Consider the following 22,020-nt stretch of genomic DNA (forward strand, 5'->3'; position numbering starts at 1 on the left):
ACCTCCAGCTCTGGAGATGCTCCCTAAGCGCCCAAGCCTCCTCAGGGTAAGGGACAAGGTGTGTGATGCTGGGAATGTGACAAAATCTACTCAATCCCAGATAAATCCTTTCTTTCTTGGGGGAGTTACCTGGACCAAAGGTGTATACTTTTTGAACACACTGCTCTCTTCTTTAAAATCTTGGTATTGGAAATGTAGCTCCAATGGCTGGGATATTTACTGAGCACCCAAAGCATGCCAGGTACTGTATATGCAAAGGACAAGAGCAGGGAACAAAATCCATGTGGTTCCTGCTTCAACCCAGCACTGAGATGCACTGAACAAAAGCCTGAAGCTAACTGCAAAAACACAGAAGAAACAACTCATTTTAAATCCCTGTACTGTATAGAGCCCCAAATTGAATGAAACCCAGCTTCTGTTTTTTTCTAGTCCTTTGATTTGATTGTTCTCTTCTCAGGATTAACTTAGAAAAAGAAAAATCTATTATAATCAATGTTTCTTTACTGTTATGGTGATCAACTAGTGCTAAGAACATATTTTTTACTTCTCAAAAGAAAGTAGGCTGGCCTAAGCCTACAAGTGATAATGAGCCACCATACTCCATTGAGAGGTTATCTGTCATTTTCTGTTCCAAAGAACTACAAAACTGAACCCCCTTCTGCCTCCCTGTACTTTGAATTATAAATTAATTCATCAAAGGGCACAGTACAACTTTGTAGGGATATCTGATACCTCCAGCATAAAGAAAGATGAGGCCAACAGAGATTTAAAAAATGATAAAAGACGTAATATAGGCCTGTTAGTTCTTAATAAAAATTCTCTGGTGAGAAACAGAAAGGAATAAGAATATAGTTACCTGCCCAGGCCATGCAGTCAGGCTGCCTGTGTTTGAATCATAACTCTTTGACACTAGCTGTGTACCCTTGGGCAACTGATTCACTCATGTGTGTTTCCTCAATTATAAAATATGAAAATAATGACACCTAGCTCATGACATATCTGAGAGGACTCAAGGAGCTAATGCATGCAAAGCTAATAACCTGGCATCTGGTAAGTGATCCAGAGTTGGTGCCTACTGAGTCTACTCTCATTGGGGCCCAATATTAATTTAACGTCTTTGAGACCTATACTAGGGTAGTTTTAGGCCTTAGAAAATCCCTGACAGAATGAGCCTTATACCTTAAGATCTAGCATTAAAAATACAACTCACGATACCAAGGTCAAGGGTTCTATCTTCAGAGAGCACTAAGAAAGCTGTATTACAGTCCTAGAAAACATCTGTCAACTTAAGTAACTTACATGTGGCCAAAAGGCAGAGGTGGAGAAACAAGTATTGGATTGGCCAAAAAGTTCATTTGGATTTTTCCATAAAATCTCACCAAGAAAATCCATTAAGAGTAGCACAAAATTTCCACAGCATCATCTGCAGACTGCAAAGGGTGGCATGTGCTACAGAGACGTTTATGGGGTTTTTAGACAAGTTAGTGTTGGGTTAATACACTTCAGACTAAATAAAAAGCCTAATATATTTTCAAACATTTTTTTCCCAATCCCTTTCTATGACGTTATCTGTGTTACTTGCTTACCACCCTTGCCCATTCAGTAGAAGCTATAAGTGAAATACTGTCATGACACTATTCTTTGCGAACAGTATCTTCCCTTGCCCACATCCTGCTCCTGCTGGACAAGGACTACACCCTAGGGATTAAAAGTGAGGGCTTAATTCCCAGCTTAGTCACTTATTTCTAGCTGTATAACCGTGGCCAAATCACTAACCTCTCTCTGCAGCTGGTTTCCTCATTTGTAAAACAGGGTAACAACAGGACCTGTCTACCTCATAGGGTTATAGTAAGGCTTACATCAGCTAGTGCCCATTAAGCACTTAGCAGAGTGAATGGTACAGAATAAGCAGTCAATAAAGGTTGTGTGTTATCACTATCCTCATTATTACATTTAAAAGATTTAATATACCACTTGCCCACTATTCGCAAAGTGTCTCAGTGACCTTAGACGGTGTTCTGACAGTCAGTGAAAGCAGCTGTTAGGTGCTTTTCAGTTCTCAGTGTCAACTTGTGAAGTCTAAGCTCACAGGGCCATTGAAATACTTCTTAAATGTCTCCCTCAAAGGTGCGGTGCTTTGTGAAGGTTAAAGATAATTGTGTACTCTCTTGGACTTGGAAATCCATACCAAGTTTTTGTTTTGTTTTTTTCTTCTGGTGGTCCAGTGAACAGGTACAAATACAATTCAACTCTTATTTCTCTTAATTCTCTACCTACAACCAATGAATGGCCACTACTGCTGTCAATTCTAGCTTTTCATCATGAGGAGGTGACAAATGGGCATTGTGTCATGAGCTTCTATTATCCACAGATCTTGGTGATTGGTCAGAGGCAATGACAAATGACCTTACAGGCACATTCATTTCTTTGCCAATCTGCAAGCTGGAACTGCTTATCTGGGGCAAACTCAGAAAGGCTGTTTATCAGTGAGGTGTGAAAGAACTAACTTTGACAAAGCTGCATTTCACAACCTAATGAAATTTCAAAATGTAACAGGTATTAAAAAATACAAACAAATTAAAGAAAACCTATGGACAAAGAAGTCCTCTATTAACCTGCATAATACCTAAAGCTTACCTCATTTTTATATTCACATAAAAACACACAGACTCCTAAGAATGAAAATACAAGACCAAGAGAATATCTAACATCTTTAGAACTGAAGCACATGCAAAGTTACGCTTAATGCAAAAAGGGAAAGGGACTGGATGGCCAAACCTTCTTAAAGATTGTTACAACGCACTGTATACTTTTAAAAGCTGAAAATATCACCCTTCTTTCAGAGTTTGTCTCTCTATTGCAGTGATTTCCAGTTAGAACTCAAAAGCCTCTTTAATAATTCAAGGAATATCACAAAACTCCTCATCATCAAAAAAATTTTATTTGATTTTCTAGAATATGCCCAAGAATATCTACTAAAAAGAGAATGATAGAAGCAGGGGCACAGTTTTATAATGGTAAATAACAATACAGGGTTAAGAAAGGTTGGGAATTACTGTTCTACTAGAATAGTTACTACTGGATAAACAAACACACACAACCCTAGATTTCACATTCAATTTGATTTATAAAAAATAACAGCTATGAATTAGAATTGTGTGCTTGCTGATGAATTCAGCAATATTTCTAGAATTACGTTAATACTCTAGAATATATCAAGACTTCTAAATCCAAGACGTAGTAAATTAAACATGGCTAGTATCAAACACTTTCAAAAACACAGTTTTTGTGGCAAACAGATTTTTAGTATCTTAACTTTTACCTGTGCACTAAACTTTATCAGCACCATATATTGATTTGGAGTAGAGTCTCTGATGATTTTCATTTGTTCAATTACTTCATTAAATGGGGCGACAAACTTCATAAGGTCATGACTGGTCATTGTAGCAGGGACTGTGAGAATACACAGCATGGCACTACGCCTCACATCTTCTTTTAAGGAGGTCATCTTACTAATAAGACAATAATTAGACTGTCTTGAATAGATGAGGTATGGTTAGTTCAAGCAACACTAATCAGACAACTTTTATGTCCAAGGAAAAACAAAATGTAATACTTTATAAATCAATTTAAACATTTTCTTACTGGAAAATACACACCTGGGTAAATGGAGAACCCCTTAAACACATCTGCAATGGAGTTTAAGGTAACCTTTGAAATGTTCTACATGGTACCCACCACTGATATTTTTTAATCTTCAGTTAAAAGCTTTTAATGGTTATAAACCTCCATCAGGCAAATTTGCAGTGTTTTGCTCTCATTCGTTTTTTTTAATAATCACCATCCTTAGATAACAATAGAAGAACAACTCTAACTATGGACTTCTCTTGAAGGTTTTTCAAGAGAAAAGACCTCTAAATATGGGAAGAAGAATTCTGAACCATGAAGATGTGACTCTGAAGATTACACGAAGTGTTGTTGGATTGGAATAGCTAAAAGAAGGGAAAGAAAAACCGCGCACAATACACTTTGCTTTTTCCTTCAAAATTTAAACTTTTTATTTTGTATTGGGGTATAGCCAGTTAAGAATGTTGTGGTAGTTTCAGGTGAGCAATTTGCTTTTGAAACGCTGCAAACTCACTTCAACAGTTGCAACCCAAAATGGCTACCTGAGTATTCTGTTTCCCAGTGGGGACTGAGCAAACAATTTAGGACAAGGACAGTCTTTAAAGAAATCAGCAACTAATTATCCAAGGAGCTGGTGGCCCAGCTATGTTATTATATAGTAAAATCTTCCTTTCCTTTGACCTCCAGAAAGCCTTGTTTGGACCACAAAAAGGAGTTCAAAGATATGATGAAATGGCAACCCATTAAGTGACTTCTTAGCAGCTTGTTTAGTAAAGACTTGGTGGGAATAAGAGACTACAGCTATATTATAGATCACTTAGAACTTTTCTTTTCTTTTTTATCTTCCTTCCTTTCAATTTTCCAATCACCTGCATGCCTACCTTCTCAGGGTATATTTTCCTGGGTATTCGCTCAAGTGAATCTACATGATTCATTCATAAGGCTCTTTACCCAATTTATGAGATTGCTTAAGAAAATATCTAAGAATTTAACACACAATATATGAAAGTACTAACCCTTCGAACAAAGCTTAAAATAATCCTTCTCTTCAGGGCAAGAACATTTTCTCCACCCTATGGCAAATAACAGACAAACTCAAAAGAGAAAAGGATTTTCTTACTTTGTCTTATATAGATGCATAATACCATGAACTATTTCAACTGAGGGGTTTCCACTGAAGAAGGAAATCTGATCTGGAAGCTGCTTGGATGGAGAATCAAGAGCAGCATTTACACCTTCTTTACTTGGATCTTTACTTCTCTGTGCAGTGGGGGATGCTTCTGAAGATTTCCTTTCTTCCACTGTAGCTTCTGGCTCATCTTTCACAAACCAAAAAGTTAACAGATTATAAACTGATATGAAATATGTGGAAGGATTCCAATTAGATGAGAATTTTAAGTCAGAAGAATAAACTTTGAAAGAGAAATTGCATTAAGAATTGCATTCACAGAACAGCAGAGTTTTGGGGACATCACAACTTGAAAGTACTCTTTGCCCCCCCCCCCGCCCCCATGTCATTAACACCCTCAGAAACTGAAGGACGTTGACTTTACATTGAGAAGTACCATAATAAGGCAGGTGTCTTCCATCATGCACTCCTGAAAGTGTAAGTTGCGCAGTTGTGTCTGACTCTTTGCAACCCTATGGACTATACAGTCCATAGAATTCTCCAGGCCAGAATACTGGAGTGGGTAGCCTCTCCCTTCTCCAGGGGATCTTCCCAACCCGGGAATCGAACCAGGGTCTCCTGCATTGCAGGCAGATTCTTTACCAACTCAGCCACAAGGGAAACCCAAGAATCCTGGAGTAGGTAGCTTATCCCTTCTCCAGTGGATCTTCCCAATGTGGGAATCAAACCAGGGTCTCCTGCATTGAAGACGGATTCTTTACCAACTGAGCTATGCACTCCTAAGTGGGACAAATATTCAGGGCTATTTGAAAGTTTGAAAACCAACCTACCAGTTCTCCACACTGGAGATGCAATACACATCCACCCCCCTGGATGGAGCGAGCTGGCAGAGCAGGGGGAGTCACAACGTGCTTATCTGGATTCAACATGAACTGCCACAGACTTACGTGCTAAGTAGCTCTCCTCACTGAGGACAGTTGTCAACCTAGCTTGTTATGAGTAATTTAGAAGAAATATTTAGAGAAACTGAAATCCACCCTGACAGCTTCATGTAAGGAACATAGGCAGTAAAAGCTAAAGTATGCTAGAGATCTTTATCACAGGCTCACTGAACACCACTCCAACATAAGCAACCATGGATTTACCTTACAGAAGATAGCCTAGCATTTTGGAAAGCATACCTGGGTTGGCCTTCATGGTCTCAATGATCACATCTGTCATTTCTCGACGACCAAGATGCTGATGTATGATTGCTGCTTTCTCCCCTGGTGACTTCCCTTCTAAACAGGCTACAGCTGAAGCTAGTGTCTTCTTTTGGATCTCCTCATCAGACATTTCCCCAACTAAAGAATACATGAATAATTAATATCTGATAATAAAACAAGCCTCTTTCCACTCTCAATGTATCCATCCACAGGTTTCCTTTTTCTCTCTGCTGCCTTCCCTCAAGACTATAAGATACCTTTTGCAGGGTCCTTCTCACTCATCTCTGGGGCTCCTGCAGTACAGTCAGTTAATGCCCAGGGCAATAAACTCAGAAATGCAGGATGGTCCTAAACGAAATCATGCATTTTAAAGCAAATGAAGGAGATAAGAGCTTTGATAGTGATCCTGCTCAGATGAACCAACACTTTAGTAACACTTGTAACAATGAAATTGTGTTGGGCCCCAAATGAGGGCATCAAGTCCACTAATCAACAAAACTTTGAGGTCAGTCTTCTTAAACAACCTGGGTTAGCCTAATGCCACCTTGTCCTGAAAAACTGTGATCATTTTCTTAAATCACTAAAACACACAAAAATGAAAAATGAATTCGGAGACTTGACAGAAATATCCTTAATATAAGCTTTATGTGAAGAGAGATCAAGCCTCTTTTGCCCATCACTGTATCCTCAGTACTTACATCACAGTGCCTAGCACACACTGGAAGCTCTTTAAAGATTTGCTGAATAAATTAATGACTCAATGACTGAACCATGTAAAAATGTATATGTTGCTTATGTCAACTAATTCAACTTTCAGAACTCAGTAGCCTATTTAATTATATTCAGTCTTTAGTTTGCAGCTCAAAAATTCACACACTCAGGGAAGTTTCCCACAAGACCATCCCTACCAGCCCCAGGCCTCTTCCCCAAACTAAACACATGCTCTCATGGTAGCTTTCCAAATTCCTTTCCAGCTTTCTACCTTCCCTTACTGTACATTTGTCACAGCTGTATTCTACTTTTATCCTGTAATTATTTAACTAATCTATCTCTATGAACTGAAGTAAATTGCTGGTGCCCTTAAAGCAGGGACCATTTATCTTTCCGCACAAAACTAAAGCCCAACAGAAAGTGAGCACTCATGAAGTATTCCTTGAATGAATGATGCGTTGCTGGCGGTTCAAGGGACAGAGCCATACCTGCATTTCCCAGGAGGAGGCTGTGTGACGGAATGAAGAGCTCAGACTCTCAAGTCCAGCTCTTTGAGGTAGAATTCCAGTTTTGCCACGGAGAGATAATCCTGGGTAAGGCACTTAATCCCAGGGCTTCAGTTCCAGTTTGTAAAAGCCTCATACACCCATAAAACTAATTGGGTTGTATGAAGATATAGGAGTGTGCACACGAGGTGTTTAGTACAGTGCTCGGATATAGAAGTGTACACATTTTCAGTTACAATTGTAACACTGCTACAGGGCGCCCAAATGTATGGTTTTTCAAAAAGGAAGAATTTAATTAAACCAGAAGCCGTCAGCGTGCTGGGGATTCCCTGTCTGCCTTCACAAAGCCTGCTGCTGCTGCTGCTGCTGCTAAGTCGCTTCAGTTGTGTCCGACTCTGTGCGACCCCAGAGACGGCAGCCTAGAGAAAATCAATTCGCACAACTAGGCTCTCACCCAGGTTGGTGAGAGAGCGACGCGCCAAATATAAACAAAGTCCCGGTGGGAAGGCACCAGGAAGGAGGGACCGGGAAAGACTTCCCACAGGTGACACCTGGGAAGAGACCTCCCAAGGATAGTGGGGGCATGAGGGATCCCAACCACTTCTCGGCTTCCTCCTGAAGCGGAGGCCCTTGCCCGGACCCAGACTCTGAGGGGACGCGCCCCGGGGCCCAGGCGCGGGCCACGGGAGAGGCGGCGAGGCCGCGGACTCACCGGCAGCGCTGAAGCCGAAGCCGGCGGGGACCGGCGAGTGTTCTGCGAGCTCCAGGCGGATGACAACTAGTGACACACTCATAGGGCAGCCGCTGGCCGGCGAAGGCCCCGGCGGGCTCAGGCGAGGGTGGGAGGCGAGCCTACAGGTAGAGAGGCCCGGGGCGGGCAGCGCCGCCACCGCCTCAGCAGCAGCAGCACCTCCGCGAGCAACCCTTTGAGCCACAACAAGCTCCACTTCCGCCTCCCGGCCGCCGTCGTTGTCCCGTGAGGTTACGCATGCGCATGCCAGCGCGCTCTTTGATTGGGTGTGGCGGTAGCCACGTGACTGGTGTGTTTTCGCTGAGGTGAGCCTACACCCTGCGTACGGAATCTGGAAGAAATCGTGGAGGAGGCACGTCACGGGAATCTCGGGAGCTGGGCTTTCATTAGGCGGATCGGTGGGTTTGCGCCCAGACCTGAGTTAGCCTACCTGAGAGACCTCGTTCTCAGCCCAGCTCATCTGACGGCGAGGGGTCTCAGACTCCGCGAGGTCTCCCAATTGTCCGAGCCACCCGCACCCTTCAGAGAGCTCTAGCCTCTTTTTGTCCTGTTTGATCTCTCGCTCCAGCTGTAGGCAGGGTTGCTTTGTGTCAGCCACGCTTTACAAATCGGTGCCCTGAGGCATAGAGATGAATCGGCTTCTTTCTCTGAGGGCCAATAGGGAGTAGGGACTGTTGGGGTGGTGGGGATACATTGGTAAATAAGATGAACACCCAATTCCTGTTCTTATGGATTTGACCTTGTCCCTAGTTGTGTGACCTTGAGCGAGGTTTTTCATAAAATTGTGTGATATCCTTATACAGCTATGAGGATGAAGCAAGTAGAGGCTGTGACTCTGTTTACATTAATTTTTCTGAGAGTCCGCATTCTTTTCAATACCCCAGACTTGAGATTGAGGACAGGAGGAGAAGGGGGCGACAAAGGATGAGAGGGTTGGATGCATCACCGACCTAGCGGACATGAGTTTGAGCAAACTCGGAGATAGTGAAGGAAAGGGAAACCTGGTATCCTGCAGTCCATGGCGTCGCAAGGAGTCCTAAAGGACTTAGCCGCTGAACAAGACTTGCCTTTGGCACGTGAACATGGAGAGCCACAATCAATACATATATAGCATGTATGTGACAAGATGCTACATAGATATATGTTATGACATGTGAGTGTGTCAGAGCACACACTGTCCTAGACATACGTAGGTGTGTGGACTACAAATCCATATCATGACCACCTGACGTTTACACCTTATGACTGCACACTATGAGTTAGTTTCAGTGTACCCTTTATATCATGATTTCTCAACCTCTGCACTGTTAACATGATTGGATTCACTAAGCCTTTGGGTTGTGTGTATATTCTGCACTTAATGGAATAGTTAGCACCATCCCTGGCCTTACCTACTAGGTACCAGTAGCACCTCCAACTGGTGACCACCAAAATGTCTCCAGACATTCCCAGATGTCCCCTTGGGGCCAAAATTCCCCACAGTGGCAGTTGCTGACTTTTGTGGAACTGTATCTGCCATATGCATCCCACTATATATATATAATATATGATATCTCATGTGAACTTTATAGTATATTACAGTAGCAGATAACATTTAATGTTGTGCCAGGTACTAACTTGAGTGCTTTATTAATACATACTTTGTCTCTGTGTAGTAATAAGAACAACTTCATGAGACAGGTACTATAATTTTTCCCATTTTATGGAGGAGGAGCCTGAGGCTCAGAGAGTCACTTGCTCAGGATCTCACACGTAAGTAAGCGGCAGAGCTAGACTTTGAATCCAGGAAATCTGATTCCAGAGCCAACACTCAATCTCTACTAAACCATCTCTCTAATATGCAGGAACTGGCCTTCTCTGGTGACTCAGATGGTAAAGAATCTGCCTGCAATGCAGGAAGCATGGGTTCAATCCCTGGGTTGGGAAGATTCCTTGGAGAAAAGAATGGCAACCCACTCCAGTATTCTTGCCTGGAGAATCCCATGGACTTAGGAGCCTGGTCCATGGGGTTGCAAAGAGTCAGACACAACTGAGCAACTAACACTTTCACTTTTTCACACTGTGTGCATGTTTATGAAAGTATAATTTAGGTAGCACATCTACATTACACATACTGATCTCATTCTGAGAGACAGAGAGAGAGAAGATGAATATTGTTTATGGTGGAGAAGGAAGATGCCAGTTCCAGAGAACTAGAATTATTCACTAGAGATGGGCAAAATGGGCTTCTTACAGTACTCTGTAGCTGCCAAATACTATGCCTGCCACCTGTGTTCCCCTGTTTTCTGATTCATCCAGTTTATTCATCCTTCCAACTCATATTTCTTTTCTGATTTTTGGTCTTGCCACACACCTTGCAGGATCTCTGTTCCTTGACCAGGGACTGAACCAAGGCCACAGCAGTGAAAGCCGGAAATCCTATTAGGCACACAGGAAGTGAAAGGAAGTGTTATTGGTTTAGTCTTGTCTGACTCTTTGCAACCCTATGGATTATAGCCCACCAGGTTCAACTGACCATGGAATTCTCCAGGCAAGAATACTGGAGTGGGTAGCCATTCCTTTCTCTAAGGGACCGCCCCAACCCAGGGATCGAACCCAGGTCCCCTGCATTGCAGGCATATTCTTTACTGTCTGAGCCACTAGGGAAGCCAAAGGAACTCCTCCAACTCGTGTTTTTACTGAGCACCTGCTACATGTCTAGATATTGTGCCAGGTCCTAGGGGATGGATAGACATGAAAATGAAATAAGGCCTTTCCTTAACAAGTTTACATGTAGAGGAGTAGATAGAGTCAAAAAGAACTATGATGGGGTAAGTCATCTACTGAAGGTATGGATAAGAAGTAGTGAAAGTGGAAAAAAATATTAGTATCAGAGTCTTCCAGGAAAAAGAAAGACTAGCCTCTCTAGAGGAGATAAAGCTGATGCTGTGATGTAAAAATGAGTGGAAATTTACTAGCAAATAAAGCAGACTTCCCTGTAGCTCAAATGGTGAATCTGCCTGCGATGCAGGAGACCAGGGTTCGATCCCTGGGTTGGGAAGTTCCTCTGGAGAAGAGAATGGCAACCCAAATATTCTTGCCTGGAGAATTCCATGGACAGAGGAGCCTGACAGGCTACAGTCCATGGGGTCACAAAGAGTCGGACACAACTGAGCAATTAACACACACAAACCAGGCAGAGGCGTTCCAGTCAGTGGGCAGTTACCACGGAGTTATCAGGATGCATGGTATGAGAAATCACAACCTTTTCCTGCTCTGAAGAGAGCATTGGGAAGTGAGAACAGACCATCATCTCTAGTTGGAAGGAAGCAGCAGCTAGTTGTGGGAGCCCACTCATCCATTAGCTGGAGTATGAGGAGGACAGTGTCTTCAACGAGAATAAAAGTCACCCCTTCAGTATGAAAGTCAGCCCTTTTCATCTCTGTTAAGCCCTCATACAGAACCTGTTAACACTTTTGGAGCCTATAAATAAATTTCTCCTTCCGTCATTGACTTGGCCTTGGCACAGGAACGTAAGTAAAACCCGAAATGCAAATCAATTTACCTTTTTCATTTCAGCATTCATGCCCCAATCCAGCAAATTTCCAATTACATAAGAAACACGTTATATCATCTTGAACATTTACTTCCTAAGAATTCTTTCCTTAGATTCTTACATACTTTATTTAGTCCTTATGGTGGCACTGAGGTGACTCCCATGAACATGCAGGCTGTCTTACCAACCTGTTTTGCTCTAACTGGCTTCTTAGTTTTTTAACCATAGATATCACATGAGAAACTTCAAGATTTTCAAGTGGAACTGACTGAAAGTAGAATTTTGTTGTTGTTGTTGTTCTTTTTCCCAGGTTTTTATTTCAGACCTAAAAAAATGGAAAGAATAGTACAATGATCTCTCATATACCTTTCAACACACGCTCTTCACTGAGACTAATGAACATTTTGCCACATTTATGTCTATTCATGTGAAAATGTTTGTGTATCTATATATACATGTACCTGTTGTAGGTATGTTTTTGTTTCCCCGGAACTTGTTGAAAGTAAGTTTAGAAAAGAGGCAGTGAAGATCAGGAGATCATCACCCTGCTCTGTAGGAGGGATGATAGTGTGGTGGCATCATGAGTGCCAAGAGGAGGTGAGTACAGGGCACCCTGAGAGAGTACAGGAGAGACTGCTCATCTGCCTCTTCTGATAGCCAGAAGAGGTTTCATGAAGGAAGTGACAGGCAAACTACAACCTGAGGGACAATGGGCAGTTATCCAGGTAATGGATGGAAGGGAGCATTCAGGCCAGGGAAACAGCATATGCTAAGGCCTGGCCACAGGAGGAGGGCATCATGTGTTCAGTGAAGCTGCTGTGGACGTGAGTGTTGAGATCACCCAGGCTAAGGTGAAGTACAAAGGAGAGCTGCTGCCCAGAGGGGAGAAGAAGTTCTCAGAGGGCCTTTCCAGGCAGCTTAAGGAGTTGAGAGTTTATTGTGAGGACGATGGGGAGTCACTGGAGATTTTAAATGGGGGTAGGACATGATCAAATTTGCAATTTTGAATGAAGAGGCAAGGGGACCACTTAGGAGGCTGCTGCAAAGGTCTGTGGGTGAGATCACACAGTGAGTGGAGAGAGGCAGATTGAAAGCTTCAAGAGGAAAGACTGGTTGCACCAAGCACCAGAATGGAGGTGTGTGGCTGGGGGACTGGGGTGAGTCCAATTTTCTAGCTTGGGTGGCTGGGGAAATGGTGGAGCCCTTTGCTGGGCTAAGGACCTTAGGAAAGGAGTTGTCATGGAGGGCAGAGACACTGAGTTCAGCGCTGGTTGTGTCTGAAATGCTGGTTGGAAGTCAGAGTAGACGTGCAGGTGGCACCCTGAGTGCCAGGACGGAGGTCGACTTGGAGGCAGTGAAGGCTAATCATGTCCTGTTTCTGCTTCACAGCCTTGGCCCCAACATGTGCCTAAGGCAGCTTCTGCAGTCCTCCCAGCTCCAGCGGGCTTGGAGGGCGGCCTTCCTGAAACACATCCAGGGCAGGCACCCGGGAGCCTGGAGATGGACACATTCTGGAGGCGGCCCCTACAGAGCAGTGATTTTTGACATGGGCGGAGTTCTGCTTCCTTCTCCAGGGAGAGTGGCTGCAGGTGAGCTCTTCATTCTCCTTCACCTTGGGAGACCGGAGTGTAGGGGGTGGGGGAAAGGAGGGTGGTGAGGGGAGATGACAGCGTGTCTCAATGGGTACTATTCTTGCTCTTGAATCAAATTCCAGGCAACAGTTAGTGCTGCTGAGGATCTTGGGCAAGTGATTTCACTTTTCTGAGTCAGTTCCCTCATTATTAGATTAATGCTAATGATAGTACATACCTCTTTGGAGTTTGGGGAGCATTATGTGAGATCATTCATGGAAAGCACTTGATTAGCAGAATGAGTGCTTGGCTCATCTGAAATTCTCAATAAATGACGAACTGTCATTGTTATTGTTATGGGTAGAATTTAATTACCTTTCCCTGAGAACTGCTTCTGAATGCTGTAATCTCCCCTCCCTGCTTTGATTGCAGTCTTTCCTCTTCCACCAACTTCCCTCTACATCTGCTTTTGTTACTATAAAATCAAACCTATAGGTTCTGATCATTTCTTTATCTGTCCTTTCTAACAGAACAGTGACTGAAGAAGGCAGAAGTTGATTTATTTTGTATATGAAAGCTAGGAATGTGGTCTGGGCTAGTATGTTGCTAAGTGATATCAGAGCTGTGGGCTCTTTCTATAGTGTCATTCTGCTATGGGTATTGTTCATTTCCAGTCTTACCTTATGGTCTCTGCTGGCTGCTTCATCTCTTGCTGTCACATTATCATTACAGCCAGCAGGAATGGAGGAGGACCTTTCTTTTTGACCTGTACTGCTGGCTGATTGGGCAGTTCTCCATGCTAAGTCAACTTAAGTTCAGTTTTTTTGTGACCTTGGTCAAAAAATTACCTGGGTATACAAACTTCTGAGGTGAGCCTTTTTTGTTTCCTTTTCATTGCTTCAGCTCTGAGCTGAGCCCTCAGCTTTTCTTTTCCTCCACTCATATTCCTCTTGCATTTACCCTGGGCCTGTTTCACACTCCCTGAGTCATCGTACTCCCCTACCCCAATCCTTTCTGCTTGGAAACATAAAGATCACTGGGCAGGAGTTTTCTTAAGCTTCTCCAGAATACCTTGAGAAGCTACTTGCTTCTCTCCACTCCCATGGCCTCTGCCCAAGTTTAAATCCCCGACTTGTTCTACCTTTGAAATCATATCAGCCACCTGCGTCCTCTCAGTAACTCTGGTCCTTTGGCTTTTTTGCACCACCCTCCACACAGCCCCCAGAATTAGTTTTCTAAAACACGCATCTGGGACTTCCCTCACTGTCCAGTGGTTAGCACTCCATTCTTTCACTGCAGGGGTGAGAGTTTGATCCCTGGTCGGGGAACCAAGATCCCACGTGATGCCAAAAAAACCGTCACACATACACACATCTTACCCCTTCACTCTCCTGCTTCAAATCCTTGAGTGCCTGCACTCTGTCTCTTAGATTAAGTTGGGAAGCTTTTGTCTGGCATTAGGGGCCTCTTACAATTAGCCCACATACCCTTGTGCCACACAACTTCCCACACGTGCCCACATTTCAACCACTTGATGTTCTTTAAACACATCTGCACCCCTGCACCTTTGCAAGTTCTGTTCCACCTGCTGGCAGCTACCCTTCCCTGCCTCCTCTGTGTGCTCAAATCCTACCTATACTTTAATGACAAGTTAAATCGTATGGTGTTCAGCATGGTGCCTGTAAATCAGATGATGGTTGTTATTATTGACTTCTCTTCTGTCAAGACTCCTCTGACCTCCTTCCCTGGATAGCAGCTTTCAAGTTCAGCTTAACACCAACGGGTGTTTTAGCTGGCTATGGGATGTGTTCCTATCTCCTCTGTGGGGCAGTTAGAATTGGGAACCATGGGTCTGGGATGTGTTAACTTCACTTTTCCAGTGTCAGCTCAGAGCTGGTTCAGGTGTTCATTCAGTAAAGGTTTGTTGGATAGATAAAGAAGGAAATAATAATACCTTCTACTTTCTTCTTGTTTTTCTTGATTGGAACTCCTAATGTTATTTATTCATTAAAAAGACCTATGGGACTTTCCTGGTGGTCACATCCCAGATAAAACAAAATGACCCATATCAAGGGTCACTGGAGCAGCAAGTACTAGAATTCAGATCACCTCTAACGGCACACATTTTTTACATTTAAGCCAGAGGTCAGTCAGCTACAGCCTGTGGACCAAATCTGGCCTGTTGTATGGTTTTATATAGTTCTTCAGCCAAGAATGGTTTTTATGTTTTGAAATAATTAAAAACGTCAAAACTAGAATATTATTCTGTGGCATGTGGAAATTATACAAAATTCTAATTTCAGTATCCATAAAAATGAAGTTGTATTGGAACACAGCCATGTTCATTCATTTACATAGTGTCCATCTGTGACCCTTCTCAGAAAGTGTGCAAGGCCCTGATTTCAGCTATTAGTTTACTATAAAATCAGTGTACACAAAAAATTAAGAGTACAGCCCAAACATTTTAGCATAGCATTCAGGGAGTGTCATATGATCAGACTGCTTAATTTTTGTCAGTGTGATGGATAAAAGCCTATCTCTGTGTGTTTTTCTCCCTCTGTATGTTATTTTAATATTCAGGTTGAATGCTTTTTTTGTATATTAATTGGTAAGTTTTCCCTTTCTGTGAATTGTTCATTTTTATTATTGATTTGCAATAATAAACTTTTGTCATATCACATGAATATATTTCTCTATTCTGGGGCTTCTCTTATTTTATGATAATGTTTTTGCTGTACAAGAGTTTTCATTTTTGATATCAAGAAAATCATCTGTTTTTTTCTATGTCTTGAGTTTTATGAGTCTTGGCTAAGGAAATCTATTCAAATGAAGATGTTCTGTATTGTTTTGGAGTTTTTTCTGATTTGGGTATTTAATCTATTGGGAATTTTTGTGGTGGTATGAAAAAGATATTTAATTAAAATTTTTCCTTATAGAAACTCATTATGACAGTCTCATTTATTGAATAGTCAGTTCTAAAAGTATACAAACTATGAAGATAAATTTCCTGCTTGCTCCTCCACTACTTTTCAGTCAGTTCCAGACTTCATTCGTTATCACTGTGAAAAGTTTATTGTTTATATTTCAAAAAATTTCATCTATGTATTTGAGAATGGGTGTGTGTGTGTGTGTGTGTGTGTGTGTGGAAAACGTGCATACCAAAACTGAATCATACTGTACAAACTGTTCGGTAAATTTTTTTTGTTTTTTCTCAGTATAATGTCTTTGCAATTTTTCCACATCAGTAGGCATAGGTCTAGTTCAGGGATTAGCAAATTCTTTCTGTCAAGGACTAGATAGACTTTCAGGCCCATAATGGCTCTATCACAACTATTCAGCTCTAGTGTTAGAACCAGAAACAGCCCTGGACAGTAGTAAACAAGTAGGTGTGGTTGTGTTCCAATAAAACTTTATTTACAAAAAAACAGATGGGAGACACATTTGGCCCCCAGGTCATAATTTTCTGACCTTTGGCCTAGCTTATACATTTTAACATTTATGTGGTATTCCATTATATCGGTGTACCATGGTTGATTTAATCAGCCCTTTATTAACATACATGTAAGTTTCTAGTTTTTGTTATGAGCAGTTCTGCCCAATAGCCATGTACATAATTTTTGCTTACTTTTATAAATACATCTGTGGGAGAAATTCCTGAAAGCAGAATTACCACATCAAATGTAAATGTACATTTAAAATATTGTATTCGGGACTTCCCTGGTGGTCTGGTGGCTAAGACTCTGCACTCCAAATGCAAGGGACCCAGGTTGGATCCCTGGTCAGGGAAGTAGATCCCATATGCCACAACTAAGAGTTGCCCTGTTAAAATTAAAGATCCCACCTGCCACAATGAAGATCCTGTGTGCCACAATTAAGACCTGGTGTAGCCAAATGAATAAATAAATATTTTAAAGTAAGATAAAATGTTACACTCCATAGAGGTTGTGCTTATTTACACCCCCATCAGCAGCATAAGAGAGTGCCCCTTTCCTTGCACGCTTGCCAACTCTTAAGATCCTAAAAATTGCTCTAACTTTAGTTCTAAAATTAAAGAGGTATTATTATTTGGATTGAGTTTTATAAGTTTTGCTGTTCTCAAAAGACATTCTGAGTTGGTCACATTGGTGATTTCTGAAGAATGGGATTACTGTGTCATTTTACTTTCATTTTTAAACCTTTCTATATTGTCTGAAATATTTTCAATGCAAGGCACTGCTTTATCGAAAGAAAATGTATCAAGTATACTATAAAGTATGCTATTTCTTCCATCCCTAGGTCTTAGATATCATTATGAATGCTATATATATTTTTGCCCCATAGCAGCTGTATTGTAGAAAGAAACATCTTTGTTAAAAAAAAAAAAAGCAACTCCTATACAAATGCTCACAGTAGAAACAATACTGATCCACCATCCACTGCTTTAGCTGTCTGTGGACCAAAATTTTCTTCTTTATTCTACAAAACAACACCCCCAAGTGAATGTTTCAGTGTACCGGCTACACTGCCCTGAGGGATTACTACAGCCTACAAAATGAAGGGCTTGTTTTGGAGTGCTGTCAGAATCTGGTTTATTCCCTCATGTACTTCCTAACCATGTGCCAGGATCATGTGAGTGACCTAATATATATGAACCAGCTAATAAGAGACCAGGGAAGAAAATTCATAATGTAGTGTCCAGCATCATCTCAAGCTGGTGGCGTGGACTGATGCTTGGCAGCAGTGTCCCCTCAGTCACACATATTGTTACTGCTATTCCCTAGGAGGTCTAAAGCTGAGATTTTCCATTTCCTGAATTTCTCTGAATTCCTGGTAGAACCCACCTGGCACCACAGTGATGCCACAGAACCTGTATGGTAATTACCCTGCTCTCCAAACTTCAGCTGTTTGTCCATGTATCCTTTCACTTACCATGTGTTTTACTTTTGGTAGAGTGGGAGGTACAGAATCATATCCCTTCTGGAACTATAGTGAAGGCCTTGATCTCAGGTGGCGAAAATGGGCTCTGGATGAAATTTACGAGAGCAGAGATAACAACAGAAGATTTCTTACAAGAATTTGGGAGACTTTGCTCTGAAACTGAGTGATAAACATACTTTCCATATTCTTTTTGTCTAGAATAGTGGATGCAACACTCATGCATTAAATTGGTTTAACTAAAAATAAAGAAGAGAAAACCTGATAACCCCTTATAAGATTTTAAGCTATTTCTTCTATCCCTAGGTACTCAATTTTAACTACATGAATGAAAAATAAAAATTTTATATACTCAGACCCTCCATAAGCTATTGTTCATGTGAAGCTGGAATTGTTACATAATGGCTTTGATCAGAAAGCTTGTTTAACGCAGTGATACCATTGAGTTTTCTCTGGACTATGCATTGTTCTAAGCTCTTTATTTATATTAACTCACATACCTTCAAAATAACCCTGCTAAAATATAATTTAAAATATAGTCAAGTTCTGTGGATGGATGGTGGGTTTGATTGCACAATAGTGAATGTACTTAATGTCACCCAGAGGGCTTAAAATAGTAAATCTGATATTATGTGTTTTTACAATTTAAATATTTAAATAAGCTTGTGTTTAAATATATAAATATACATAGAAAACCTTATGCTAAGTGATAGAATGAAGCGAGTACAAAAAGACCACATAATATACAGTTCTACTTATATGAAGTATCCAGAACGGGTAAATCTTTAGAAACAGGAAGTAGAGTTGTTATTTTCTAGGCCTAGGAGTATTGAGGTGGTGGGGGTGCCAAATGGGTACTGACTGCTAATGGATATGGGTTTCTTTTTAGAGTGATGAAAATGTTCTAAAACTGACTGTGATGATGGTTGTATAACTTTATGAATATATTAAGAAGCACTGAATTTTACAGTTTAAGTGGGTCAGCTGTGTGATATGTGAACTGTATTTCAATAAAGCTTTTGGGAAAGATGAGGACAGAAGGAGAAGGGGACGACAGAGGTTAAGATGGTTGGATGGCATCACTGCCTCAATGGACGTGAGTTTGAGCAAACTCTGGGGGATAGTAAAGGACAGGAAAGCCTGGCATGCTGCAGTCCGTGGGGTCACAGAGAATTGGATATGACTGAGTGACTTAACAACAACATGAAACTTGTGAAGTGTGTGTGTTTGTCTGTGTATAATATAGCAGACTTGCCACTGCAGATTTTGAAATATGTTAAAGTAAGAGTTTTCAAAACCCAAACAGATAGAATTTGGACACACAAAAAGTGATCAGAAATTGACCTTCAGTGCATAATGGTGAAGCTCACACAATGCAGAATCATCAGATGTCTTCTGAATTACCAAAAGGAATCAAATAAAAATTAAATTACATCTGCTTAACTCACTTTTAGAGTTTAATGTATCTTCTTAGAGTCTTCTGAATCTTTTTAAAAATTGACAGTGAGTGAGTGAAATGAAGAACTCATTTAGGGACTTCCCTGATAGGCTGCAGTCCATGGGGTCGCTAAGAGTCGGATACGACCGAGCGACTTGGACTTTCACTTTTCACTTTCATGCATTGGAGGAGGAAATGGCAACCCACTCCAGTGTTCTTGCCTGGAGAATCCCAGGGACCGGGGAGCCTGGTGGGCTGCTGTCTATGGGATCGCACAGAGTCGGACATGACTAAAGCGACTTAGCAGCAGCAGCAGCAGCAGCAGCAGCAGCAGCTGATGGCCCAGTAATAGGGAATCTGCCTAGCAACATGTGATGTAGGTTCAATCCCTGGTCCCAGAAGAGATTCCACATGCTGCAGGGGAATTAAGCCCACAGCCCACAACTAGACTCGATGCAGCCAAATAAATACTTATTTTACAAAACTCATTTAACTGGAATGTTGATTTAAATAGCTCCATTCCCTAATGACTCATGTTTTACAACCTTATATGCAAAGTTCTGCACCAGGGCTGAAAGAGAATTCCTTTTGGCAGCAAGCCAGAGGCCTGGAATATGTATTTTTCTGTGTTGATGATAAGCTGTTCTTACTCTTAATGATGGCTGGTTCTCTTCTTTCCCTACTTCCAATCTTAGTAAAAGACCTCCGTGCCCGTGGACTCCTTTTTCTCTCTGCTGACCAGTGAGCGAGTGGCGAAGCAGTTCCCAGTGATGACTGAGGCCATATCTCAGATTCGGGCTAAAGGCCTTCAGACTGCAGTCTTGAGCAATAATTTTTATCTTCCCAATGGGAAGAGCTTTTTGCTCCTGGACTGGAAACAATTTGATGTGGTAAGCTGACAGGGATCCAGAACAATCTGAATCAAGTCTCTGTCTTTAGTTTAGGATGCAGCATTAATGCTGCCTCTCAGTAGGTCTTGAGTGGATGGGATGGTTATTCACACAGTTGACTGAGTTAGGATTAGACATGATAGGTGGGAAGGAGGACTTGCAAAGTATCACTGAGCTGTGAACAAGGTTATTTATGGGCTTTGATAACTGGGTGAAACCTCAGCTTCAGAGATTCTCTCTCATTCTGGACTTGAACCTTAGTCATTAGATAACACATGCACTTTATCAGCCCTCACCCTTTGACCTTTTCAAAGACCAACCCCCTTGCCCTCTATTTCTATGGCATTAATCCTTAGACCAGTGCTGTGCAAACAAACTTACTGCAGAAAAGGAAATGTCTAGTATGGTTGCTATTATCATACACGACTGTTAAATGCTTGAAATGTGGCTAGTGGCCCCAAGGAGCTGAATTGTATTTCATTGCAACTCAAATTATCATCCCACCATATGGGACAGTGAATAAAGGGCTAGACTATCAAAGTACCTGAGAAGACTGTGAGTCAGGAGATGGTCTTCTGTGCCAGGAGATTACTTCTGCGAAAGACTCTCTATTTTCCTAAAAGGAAGTATATGATTATTCTGGGACAAATAGGAATTATTGATAGATGACTGGCTTAAACTTCATTCAGTCAGAAAACACATTCTTACACAGCAGTGGCTGTGTGCTGGGCACACAGGTGTGAAGGGCTACTGTGTTCAATGTGGCTGACATGAGCCCTGCCCTCTGGAATATATGTTTGCCACATTTTAGGTGGTCAGTTGCCACATGTGGCTAGTGGCTACTATGTCGGACTGGGCAGTATAGCATTTCCGTGATTATAGAAAGTTCCGTTTGATAGTGCTATTTTAGAACATGACATCTAGTCGGATGACAGGCACAAATATGGGAAATTAAGCACCCAACCTAATACTCTTTTTCACCTCCCACTTCCTCATTCCTCGTTGTGCACAGCCTACTGAAATAGAGTCTTTTCCCTGTACATCCCTGCCTGGCTCCTTACCCACTTCAATTCTTGGTTTCCTGGCTTGTATACAGCACAACCCTCCTACAATCACCCTTCCCTTTAGGGGCTCAGGGACCTCAGCCAGATTTGAACCCTGTCTCTGCAGCTTGCTATGGGCAGCAGCTTTGATTCCCTGAACTGTAGTTTCTTCATCTGTAGTTCATAAACAGCAGTTTTGTTTAGGGTGGCTATGTGGATCCCACAGCATAATACATGCAAAGCACTTTACAGAGTGCCTGGCAGATAGGTAAGTATTCAATACACTGTGATTATTTTCAGAGATTGCTCCCCTCCAGTGCGGCTATGAGGATAAATAACTTGGCCAGGCTCACACAGGGCCTTTCTACTATTTAAGGACTTGTGAGCTTCTTTAAACACAATGGACTTCATTCAGACTTCACAGACTCCCTGGCATGTGCTTTCCAGCAGCTTTTCTGATGAGTTTTCATAGTTTTGTTCTGCAAGAGACCTAGAGTGTTGAAAATCCTTTTTCTCAAGAGCATGGTTTATGTTTTTGTTTTCTAAAGCTATAAGACGAAAAAAAAATTTTTTTTGATGAGGGTAAAGATAGTGTAACCACTCCTATGATCTGTGTCATCACTGGGGGCTGTTCCTGACCTCTTCAATGTAATAGGAATATATATATATAGCTCTGCTGAGGCGTATATGACATTCAAAA

At 41.8% G+C, this 22,020-nt stretch overlaps 2 protein-coding genes and 1 long non-coding RNA gene across 12 annotated transcripts in view; 1 reads left to right on the forward strand and 2 right to left on the reverse strand.

The window, feature by feature from the left end:
• BRAP (BRCA1 associated protein) overlaps positions 1–8,116 on the reverse strand; it is a 30,990-nt gene extending 22,874 nt beyond the window's left edge. The window contains exons 1-4 of the mRNA XM_004017370.5: positions 7,891–8,116; positions 5,938–6,099; positions 4,748–4,946; positions 3,323–3,512 (exon numbers count right to left, since the gene is read on the reverse strand). Of these exons, the coding sequence (XP_004017419.1) occupies positions 3,323–3,512; positions 4,748–4,946; positions 5,938–6,099; positions 7,891–7,972 (633 nt within the window). The 5' untranslated portion in view covers positions 7,973–8,116. The remainder of the gene's footprint in view (positions 1–3,322; positions 3,513–4,747; positions 4,947–5,937; positions 6,100–7,890) is intronic.
• The window catches only part of LOC101105533 (acyl-CoA dehydrogenase family member 10-like), a 98,013-nt gene that overhangs the window by 51,579 nt on the left and 24,414 nt on the right, over positions 1–22,020 (forward strand). For 3 of the 9 annotated variants that reach the window (XM_060401221.1, XM_015101640.3, XM_042234632.2), the window contains exons 1-2: positions 8,214–8,327; positions 12,854–13,053. In XM_060401221.1, coding sequence (XP_060257204.1) covers positions 12,867–13,053 — 187 coding nt within the window. In that variant the 5' untranslated portion in view covers positions 8,214–8,327; positions 12,854–12,866. Of the gene's footprint in view, positions 1–8,213; positions 8,328–12,853; positions 13,054–20,083; positions 20,278–22,020 lie in introns of those variants that run through there. The other 6 variants (XM_060401222.1, XM_060401224.1, XM_060401225.1 and 3 more) reach the window with 4 other exon arrangements.
• The window catches only part of LOC105602881 (uncharacterized), a 131,661-nt gene continuing 121,105 nt past the window's right edge, over positions 11,465–22,020 (reverse strand). Inside the window, exons 10-12 of one of the 2 annotated variants that reach the window (XR_009597033.1) lie at positions 20,822–20,893; positions 17,944–18,037; positions 11,465–11,789 (exon numbers count right to left, since the gene is read on the reverse strand). This is a non-coding gene — a long non-coding RNA (uncharacterized LOC105602881). The remainder of the gene's footprint in view (positions 11,790–17,943; positions 18,038–20,821; positions 20,894–22,020) is intronic. The other variant, XR_003585546.3, reaches the window with a different exon arrangement.

The sequence above is a fragment of the Ovis aries genome, chromosome 17 (assembly GCF_016772045.2).
Source record: "Ovis aries strain OAR_USU_Benz2616 breed Rambouillet chromosome 17, ARS-UI_Ramb_v3.0, whole genome shotgun sequence".
Taxonomy (NCBI): domain Eukaryota; kingdom Metazoa; phylum Chordata; class Mammalia; order Artiodactyla; family Bovidae; genus Ovis; species Ovis aries.